Here is a 9,083-nt window from a genome sequence, read left to right on the forward strand (position 1 = left end):
CCTCGGCCCCACCCCCTCTGCACCTCCGTCACTCACCTCCCTCGGCCCAGCCCCCTCCTACCCCTCTGTCACTCACCCCCCTCGGCCCAGCCCCCTCCTGCCTCCTTCATGTCACTCATCCCCCCGGCCCACCCCCTCCTGCACCTCGTCACTCACCTCCTCGGCCAGCCCCCTCCTTACCCCTCTGTCATCTCACCCCCCTCGGCCCCAGCCCCTCCTACCTCTGTCACTCACCCCCTCGGCCCAGCCCCCTCCTACCCCTTGTCACTTCACCCCCTCGGCCCCCCCTCCGCCCCTCTTCACTCACCCCCCTCAGCCCTGCACCCTTCCTGCACCTCTGTCACTCAGCTCCCTCGGCCCACCCCCTCCTGCCACCTCTGTCACTCAGCTCCCTCGGCCCCGCCCCCTCCTACCCCTCTGTCACTCACTCCCTCGCCCGCCCCTCCTACCTCTGTCACTCACCCCTCTGGCCGCCCCTTCCTGCCCCTGTCACTCACCCCCTCGGCCCCACCCCTCCTGCACCTCTGTCACTCAGCTCCCTCGGCCCCACCCCCTCCTGCACCTCTGTCACTTCAGCTCCCTCGGCCCCGCCCCTCCTACCCCTGCTGTCACTACCTCCCTCGGCCAGCCCCCTCCTACCCCTCTGTCACTCACCCCCTCGCCCCGCCCCCTCCTGCCCCTCTGTCACTCACCCCCTCGGCCCCACCCCTCCTGAACCTCTGTCACTCAGTCTCCCTCGGCCCCACCCCTCCTGCACCTCTGTCACTCAGCTCCCTCGGCCCCACCCCCTCCTGCCCTCTGTCACTCACACCCTCGGCCCCTCCCCACCACTGCACCCATCACTCACATCCCTCGATCACGCCCCCTCCTGCCCCTCTGTCATCATCCCCTCGACCCCACCCCTCCTGCACCTCTGTCACTCACCTCCCTCGGCCACCCCCCTCTACCTCCTCTGTCACTCCACCCCCTCGGCCCCACCCCCTCCTGCCTCTGTCACTCACCCCCCTCGGCCCACCCTCCTGCACCTCTGTCACTCTCAGCTCCCTCGGCCCCACCCCCTCCTGCACCTCTTTCACTCAGCTCCCTCGGCCCGCCCCCTCGAGCGAACCCGTCACTCACGAGCGGACTGGGGGCGGGCTCTTCGGTGCTGCCTGGTGACATTATTTCCGGCCAATGGGGGCCGAGCCAGTCCCAAGTTCACCAATGAGCGGGCTTGTTCGCGCAAGGCTGCTGGGAGTTGTGGGCTCGGTGACGTCATTCTTGATGTGTAAGCGGGTCCGCGCAGCTGAAGGTGTCGAGTGAGGTAGAGGGGGTACCGTGCGGGCGGGGCTCCGCGGGGTCGGCAGCGCCAGGGCTGGGGGAGGGGTGCGACTGCAGCCCCCCCGCCGGGAGAGAACCCAGGAGTCCTGGCTCCAGCCCCCCCCCCCGCTCTAATCACTGCCCCCCCCGCGGGAGAGAACCCAGGGTCCTGGCTCCCAGCCCCCCGCCGGGAAAGACACCGCAGAGTCCTGGCTCCCAGCCCCCCTCCCCGCTGGGTGAGAACCCAGGAGTCCTGGCTCCCAGCCTCCCCCCGCTTCTAATCACTGCCCCCCCTCCCGCTGGGTGAGAACCAGGAATCCTGGCTCCAGCCCCCCCCCTCCCGCTGGTGAGAACCCAGGAGTCCTGGCTCCCAGCCACCCCCTCCCCGCTGGGTGAGAACCAGGAGTCTGGCTCCAGCCCCCCCCCTCCGCGCTGGGTGAGAACCCAGGAGTCCTGGCTCCCAGCCCCCCCCCCCTCCCGCTGGTGAGAACCCAGGAGTCCTGGCTCTCAGCCCCCCCCCTCCCGCCGGGTGAGAACCCAGGAGTCCTGGCTCTCAGCCCCCCCACGCCCCGCCCCCGGGTGAGAACCCAGGAGTCCTGGCTCTCAGCACTCCCCCCTCCCCGCCAGGTGAGAACCCAGGAGTCCTGGCTCCCAGGTCCCTCCCCTCTCCTGTTCTAAGGCGGTTTAGCTGATGTCACAGGATTTTGGCATGTCCCTGAGCTGTCATTGCAAGGTGGCGTGGCATGGCATGGCGAGGCAAAGAAACTTAAACCAGAGTGAGGCTGAAGCTGTTTCTAGCCACCAGGGCCTGCTGGCTGTGTATGTTGCAGCCTAGAGGGGTGGGATCACACTGTGCAGTGCAGGGTGTGGCTGTCTGTTTAGGGCTCAGAATTGCAGAGGGAAGTGGCACACATGGTGCAAGTGACCAAGGATCTGTGTAGGCCATTCCATGGCCGGGGGTGATCACTGGGGCAGTGGCTCATTGCCATGGAATTGGCCACTGGATGCCCACAGAGAACTAGTCCGATTTGCCATTCCTGCACGTGGGCTGCTTGTCCACAGCTCCCCAGAGTTCAAACCTGGCTAGCAGAGGGGTGTGTTTGGGGGCTGCCTGACTGACCCCTTGAGAGCCCCGACATAGGGACCCAAGGTAGTAAGGCGATGGGGGGCCTTCTGCAGCTGTGCCTTTTGACTCAGCAAGGCACAGCTGGCTCCCAGCCTAACTGTTCCTCAGACAGGCTTGCTGGGGCGGGGAGCAGCAGCCGCGTGACCCCCATTCAGTGTTGCCTGATGTGCCCAATAGCTGATGTCTTGGCTGCTGGGTTTGCACACGCGTGTGCTGGGGGAGGTGTTGCTCTGTGTGCAGAGCAGCTTTTATGACCCTTCCTTCCGAATCACCTGCTGTAGCCCGCAGTGGCCCAGCTCCTCCCTTGGCTGCCTGCCTGGGGACTTGTTCAGTGCGTGATTCCCAGCCAGATGTTCCCTGTGCTCGCCGGAACAATGGGGCCCCTGCATCCCCCTTCCTCTCACCGCCTTGCTTCCTGCTTCTTTGAGGGAGCGCTCGGACTGATCCACCAGGGTTGCCCCATGGACCAACTTCCTGTTTCTGAGCAGCTGCTGCAGTGCTGAGATTCAGGCTCTTGGGATCTGCCCTCCAGCTTGGTCACAGGGTGATGCACCTGATCTGAGGCCTCCAAGGAGTGCCAGCCTAGCTAGCATCAGGCCAGGGTGCAGAGACTCTTCTGGCTCTGGAGAGCTGCAGGAGCCAGTCTCTTATCGGGGCTGGGTGAGGAGATTCCCCTGGGCCCTGCCTAGTCAGCTGTGCCTTGTTGCAGCACACTCATACTGTGAGGTGCCTTGGCCACATCACCCGCTTTCATTGCCCTGCTTGTGGGCTGCTGGGCCCAGGCAGTGCCTGGGCAGGTAGAGGTGCACCAGGAGCCTTGCTGCAGGAGTCTCTGGGGTCTGGCTTTGCATGTGTTGTACCTTTCCCTGGAGAGATCCTGGCAGTTACACCCATAGCAATGTGAGTGCCCAGGCAGAGGAGCAGGAGAGAGGTCCTGTCACTCTCCTGGATGCAAGGGTGGGTCTCTCCCACAGCCCCTGGATGGCTCTGTCTGTCTTGCTCAGATGTCGTGCCCAGAAGAGGTGGTTGCCTTGGCAGATGAGGAGCTGCTCAGCTTCCTCCTGGCAGATGATGCTCCCTGTGCAGAGTTCTCGGGGGACGAAGCCAACCTGCTGGGAGACTGGGGTCTGCTGGAGCCCGAGGTGAGACTGCTGTCTGGTGCAGAGCATAGAGAAGTGAACTGGGCTGGGCCATGGGAGGGGGCTTTCAGGCTTCCATCCTCTGCTTAGCAGCAACTCTTCTCTGCAGCTCCTGAATGACAAGGAGGTGGAGGACTTTCTCAGCTTCCTGCTGAGCCCCTTTGGAGAGGGGCCGAGTGCCTTGCAAGGTCACTCGCCTCTCGACAGCGATAGCGGCATCTCTGAGGACCAGAATCCCTTCCCCAGCCCCAGCAGCTGGGATGCGTCTCCAGCCAGGGACCTCACCTCCAGCCCTTTGAGATCTAACATCGTGCAGGTCGAACACAGCTACTCCTTCCATCAGGACAGGGTGGTGCTGGAGAGCGTGAGAGCTGAGATAACTGAAGGAGACATCTCCATTGACCTGGGTAAGGGGTAGACCTGGGGAATCCCTCTTCCGCAGCTTGAGCCCATGGCTATGGGCCATGCTGGGCTTGGCAGGGAAGCAGCCCAGCTGTCTGCCGAGTGGAGGAAGAAGGCTGGGGGTGAGGAAGAGGGGTGTGGCTGGCCTGCTGGGGCTGCTGGCACGGGGTGTGCAGTGGGTGGTGCGTGACTCTCATTCCTCTCCCAGATATGTGGGGGGACTCGGTAAGTGCAGAGGAGACCCTGGTCGACGAGCAGAGTTCCAGCTTCCCGGTTGCTGTGCCCGTGGATGACTTCATGCCTGGGACCCCTATACAGGTACTGAGGCCCGTGCCCCAGGGACAGGCCCCACTGCAAATGCTGGTAGGCCCCTGCCTTCCTTCCTCACTTGCACCTCTGATCCCTGCTCAGGTGCTGACTCCCATCTTGCCCCGGGGGCTTCTCTCACTAGTTCAGGGGAGGAGTTCTCCATGCTCAGCAGTGGGTTGGTTTGTGTTGTAGTTCGATTTCCCGGAACTGATCCTGACAGAAGAGGAGAAACAGCTTCTGGAGAGAGAGGGTGTCTCCTTGCCATTCCACCTGCCCCTGACCAAGGTGAGTTCACCCCCCACCCCACTCTAGTGCATGGCCCCTCCCCTCACTCACTCCTTCAGAGGGGGCCCAGGCCAGAAACTGATAGGAGCGATGAAGAGGGGGGCCCCATTACCACAGTCCAGGGCCGGTGTCTTGCTGAGAGGCTCAGTCCCCAGCTCCACGAATGGGGCTGGTGCTGGATTCCTGCCCTGAACCCTGCTTGCGGGGCTCCATCTTCCGTAGTGGCCACTGGCCAGACCCCAGCTAGGTGATCTGCAGCCACTGCCCCTCTATCTGCTAGAAGGAAGAAGGTGTGGGGGAGGTGTGGCCTGCCGCTGCCCCTCCCTGGCATGTTGGCTACTGTGGAGGGATGGGGGTTCTGTGCTGCTGCAGAGAGTTCACCAGAAGCAGGAAGGCAAGTGAAGTGAGTCTTGACAGTCCTCAGCTGTCCACGGGGACCTGAAGAACTGCCATGAAACTGGCCAGTCTTGTTAGTTTGCTGTGCCTGTCTGCACCCTCCGGATGGCTGTACTGTACGGGGCCGTGTTCTGCAGGGATGCTGGGTCAGGCCCTGTCCTCCTGCCAAGGAGTTTGGCCTGGTCTCCTTGGGCCAGTGACTCTTTCAGGCCCTGTTTTTGAGACCTCTAGCCGGGCTGGGTTCTGGTCAGCCTGCCTGGTGTGAGCTGGAGGCCAGCCCCAGGTGTGTGTGCCCGGTGTAGGGGCTATGGGCTGACAGGGGTGGAAGCAGGTGTGGGTGTACATGCAGAGACTGGAACTGCAGAAGGTACTGTCAGAGCTGGGGCTCCTCTGCCTTTTGTCTCCCTGCTGTGCTGATAGTGCCCCTTGATTTCCTGACTCACTGGAAGGCAGCAGGTCTCATAGATAGGCCACAGGTCACCTTGCCCTCTGGGCCAGTGCCTGCAGCTGGGTTCCTAGTGACATCACAGGCAAAGCATGTGAGAAATACCTGGAGTAACCTCTGCCCTCCCCAGGCTCTTCCTGCATCTGGCCCGATGGCAGGTACCCGCCAGCTGCTGCTCCCTGTGCCCTGCTCAGGGCTGGGTTCCGGGCAGGGTTGTCACTATGAGCATAAGGGTGGCTCTCGCCCCAGAGTGTGGAGGCCTGGGCATGGCCTTTAACCTGAGCTGGCTGTTTCAGGCTGAAGAGCGTCTCCTGAAGAGAATCCGTCGAAAGATCCGGAACAAGCAGTCAGCACTGGACAGTCGGCGCAGGAAGAAGGTCTATGTGGATGGCTTGGAGAGCAGGTACCATGGGCACAGCAGCGGGGGTTGCTCCTCCTGTGGGTCTGGGGAGCGCCCCCTGCCAGAGCACTGGGGTAGTGAACCCTTTGGCACAAGGAGAAGAGCAGGACACCAGGCACTTGCACTCCAAGCGCTGGAGGCAGCTGCTGGCCCCTGGGCCCAGAGGAGTAGAAGCCGATAGGCAGGGCCTGTTTGTACCTCACTCTGGCGGAGTTGCAAAGCTCCGATCAAGGTCTGAGACCTGCCAGTGAATGAGCTGTTCCCGCTCCCATGGGAGCCGTGTTCTGCCAGACACTCCTGCCGAGCTGCTGCTGCTCGAGACCCCAGCAGCCTTGGCTCGGGGGCTCCAGGCACTGGTGTGAGCGTGCGGAGGAGTGGGACCTGATTTTTACCAGTGAGAGGTCTGTCCCAGGGTAACCTCAGTGACCCCATCTGCTTCCCCTGCGACAAATTGGTGGCAGCACTTGGCCCTGCCTCCTAGCTCTGTCAGAGCGGTTTGGCTGTCCGTGCCTTCAGCTTGTGGCTGTGCTAGGGACAGATGAGATCACACCTGCCCCCAACCCTCAGGACATTGTGCACCTGGCACTGGGCAGGGTCTAGGGACTTCCTCCTGAGCCAGCAGCGTGGTTTCCCATGAGGGTCAGTCTGACTCTTTCCTCTCTCCCCATCGCTGCTTGGAAAGGGTCGTCACCTGCACGGCGCAGAACCACGAGCTGCAGAAGAAAGTGCAGCTGCTGCAGAAGGAGAATATGTGAGTTCCTGATACTCCAGACATGGAAACCCGGGGGCAAGAGGGTGGGAAAGGGGCACTGTCTCCCTGTGCCCCTCCAGTTGGCACTGACATGCCAGGGGAGCCAAGCCTGTTCCCCAGGATCCTGATCCCAGGCTGGACGGACGCGAGGGTCTGTGCGGGGCTCGGTGGTGGGATGGGCAGCCTGGGATCAGGGTCTGCACTCACCTGCGTTTCACACTTTGCCCTAGGTCATTGCTCGAGCAGCTACGGAGACTGCAGGCTGTGGTGAGACAGTCCTCGACCAAAACCACCACTGCCAGCACCTGCATCATGGTGAGTGGCCCCCTAGCTGGGCATTGGCCCCAGCTCTTGCCCCCCAGGATCTGTGCTGGCCATGTGGGTGGTGCTGAGGAGCCTCCTTGGCTGGCGGGGCCGGAGTCATGTGCTGGTGCTGACGGTTTGGTTGTCTTTCTCCAGGTCCTGCTCTTGTCCTTCTGCCTCATTCTGTCTCCCAGTCTCTATCCGCTCGGAGCCAGAGTGCAGCAGGAGGGATTCCGAGGAGGTGAGTGACTGGCTGCACGGGGGTGAGCGGGCGGGGCAGGATTGTGCCCGACAGTGAACTCTTCTGGAGTGAATGTTCCGGGTGATGCGACCCCAGCAGAGATGTGGTTTCCCAGACATGGGCTCACGCCTTGTGTGCGTGGGGCCTGTTTGCGGGTTGCTCAGCTATCCTGTTCCATTGCAAGCTGCTGCCAAAGCTGCTCTCCTCTGCCCTGTGCAGACTAGGGCCAGGAGAGCCTGGGATCAGCTGCTGCCCTGTCACACGACGCTCTTGGCGACGCCAGGCTGACTCTCCTCTCTCTTGCAGTGCTGTCTCGGCAGATCCGTGAGTACCCGAGTGACACGGCTCAGTTTCAGGCAGCAGCTGCCCAGCAGGCAGAGGGGCCTGAAACACAGAGGGAGCACACAATGGAGGGACTGGCCCTGGAATCTGAGACGGCCCTGCTGCCAGGCAGCCTCAATCACTCCCGGGATGGGGGAGAGAGCCCACCCAAAGCGGAGCATGGCTCTGCCATCAACAGCAACTCATCCTCCGACCCTCCGCCAGGAGCCAGCTCTGAGCTGAGTCCCCCCCAGCAGCAGCCGGAGCAGCTTCCTGGGAAGGGCTCCCTGCACTCTGTGGAGCCGGCAGCCTGGGGGACTAAGAAGCAGGAGTGGGTGGAGCGCACCACCAGTGTCGTGATCCAGCAGCACCGTGCAGATGAGATGTGAGCACCGGGCGCCTCATGCTGCCTGGCTGTGAACATGCGGGGGCCTGGGGCTCTGCCCCAGAGGAAGCCAGGACAGCTCTGACTGATCCTTATCGACACAAATGCTTCTAAACGCCCCTGAGCAGGTTCTGTCTCCCCACCCACCAAACCTGAACTGGGGAGCAGCTGGGCTCAGGGGTTGCAGGAAACAGTTCTAGCTGCAGCATGGAGGTGGGCACAGCATGGGGAGTTGGTGCCCTTCCCTCTCCAGATCAAGCACCTGCGTAATTTAGTTCCCTGCAGCTGGACTAAGTGGGAAACCACTTTGACTGGGCTGGGCCTGAGTGCCCTTAGCAAGTCCTACAGCTCCAAGAAATCTGTCCCTTCCAGCAACACAATGATTCCCCATCCTTCAGCTGGACACGCCAAGCCCTTATGACCCGGACTGCTGGCTGGATGTGGTTCTGCTAAGGGACAGCTCTAAACTTCTCTCATCAACTTACCTGCTGCAGAGCCCCAGCTGCTGGTCTTGGCAAGGCTGAGGGCGGCTGCAGGCAGAGAGTCCCTGCCCAGTGCTATGTGCTGCCTTCCTGCTGGCCAAGGGGCTGCTGATCACGGTCCTGTGAAGGGGAAGGGTCTGCACTGCTGTAGGGGCGGAGGTGCAGAAAGCCCTGTGGGGTAGTCTCTGCAACAGGGCTTGGGGCTCATGGCAGTGGGGAGGGCCAGGTCACCTGGGCCTCCTCCGTACATTGACTTCTGGCCTGCAGTCCTGGGCAGGGGCCGGTGTAAAGTGACTGAGCCCTGGGATGAGAACTGCCAGCTGAGCCAGCACCAGCCAGGGTCACCCTCCCACCCGGCCCCTAACTGCTACAGTAATGGCTCTATTATAATAAAGTGTAAATGAAATGGACCCTCTGCTGGGCTGTCCCCTGTGGGCAGGTGTCCGTATAACCCCACAGCTGCCTCCCAGCCATGCAAGGGGGGGCACCTCACGATGCTCCCAGGCTGAGACTTGACCCCTATTGACCTCGGGCCTGTTCCTGTCCTTCTCCCTCTCCAGGGCAGGGGGTGCTGCGTGTCAGCCTCCTGCAGGCAGCCTTTGCTCTTCCCCCGGGGCCCTTGCTCCCCCCTGCGTGTTTGGAACCTCGCTGTCTGCACGATCCCAGGAAGCCAGGCGGAGCCTGAGCCCAGCCCCACCTGTCTGGAGAGGGGAAGTGGGGCTACCCTGTAGCACCAGCCTCAAGGAGTTTATCCCACAGAAGGCTCAGGAACGATGATTGCACTGGTGGGGTAAGAGGA

The 9,083-nt window shown here is 62.4% G+C and overlaps 1 protein-coding gene across 1 annotated transcript; it reads left to right on the top strand.

Moving 5' to 3' along the window:
* The first annotated feature begins 1,232 nt into the window (after positions 1-1,232).
* On the top strand, positions 1,233-8,694 carry CREB3 (cAMP responsive element binding protein 3). The gene is made up of 10 exons (XM_032800971.2): positions 1,233-1,303; positions 3,430-3,567; positions 3,674-3,971; positions 4,175-4,284; positions 4,468-4,560; positions 5,698-5,804; positions 6,484-6,552; positions 6,783-6,867; positions 7,012-7,096; positions 7,403-8,694. The coding sequence occupies exons 2-10, from the start codon at positions 3,430-3,432 to the stop codon at positions 7,804-7,806; spliced, it is 1,389 nt and encodes a 462-aa protein (XP_032656862.1). The 5' UTR covers positions 1,233-1,303; the 3' UTR covers positions 7,807-8,694.
* Positions 8,695-9,083: the final 389 nt, after the last annotated feature.

Source organism: Chelonoidis abingdonii, chromosome 6 (genome assembly GCF_003597395.2).
Source record: "Chelonoidis abingdonii isolate Lonesome George chromosome 6, CheloAbing_2.0, whole genome shotgun sequence".
In the NCBI taxonomy this organism is placed as follows: domain Eukaryota; kingdom Metazoa; phylum Chordata; order Testudines; family Testudinidae; genus Chelonoidis; species Chelonoidis abingdonii.

What these genes read in the sequence shown, in the direction of transcription:
- CREB3 (XM_032800971.2), top strand. Translation starts at nt 3,430, where the DNA reads ATGTCGTGCCCAGAAGAGGTGGTTGCCTTGGCAGATGAGGAGCTGCTC. An exon ending in GGGGTCTGCTGGAGCCCGAG is followed by an intron (nt 3,568 to 3,673) that starts GTGAGACTGCTG and finishes TCTTCTCTGCAG; the next exon opens with CTCCTGAATGACAAGGAGGT. An exon ending in GTGGATGGCTTGGAGAGCAG is followed by an intron (nt 5,805 to 6,483) that starts GTACCATGGGCA and finishes CTGCTTGGAAAG; the next exon opens with GGTCGTCACCTGCACGGCGC.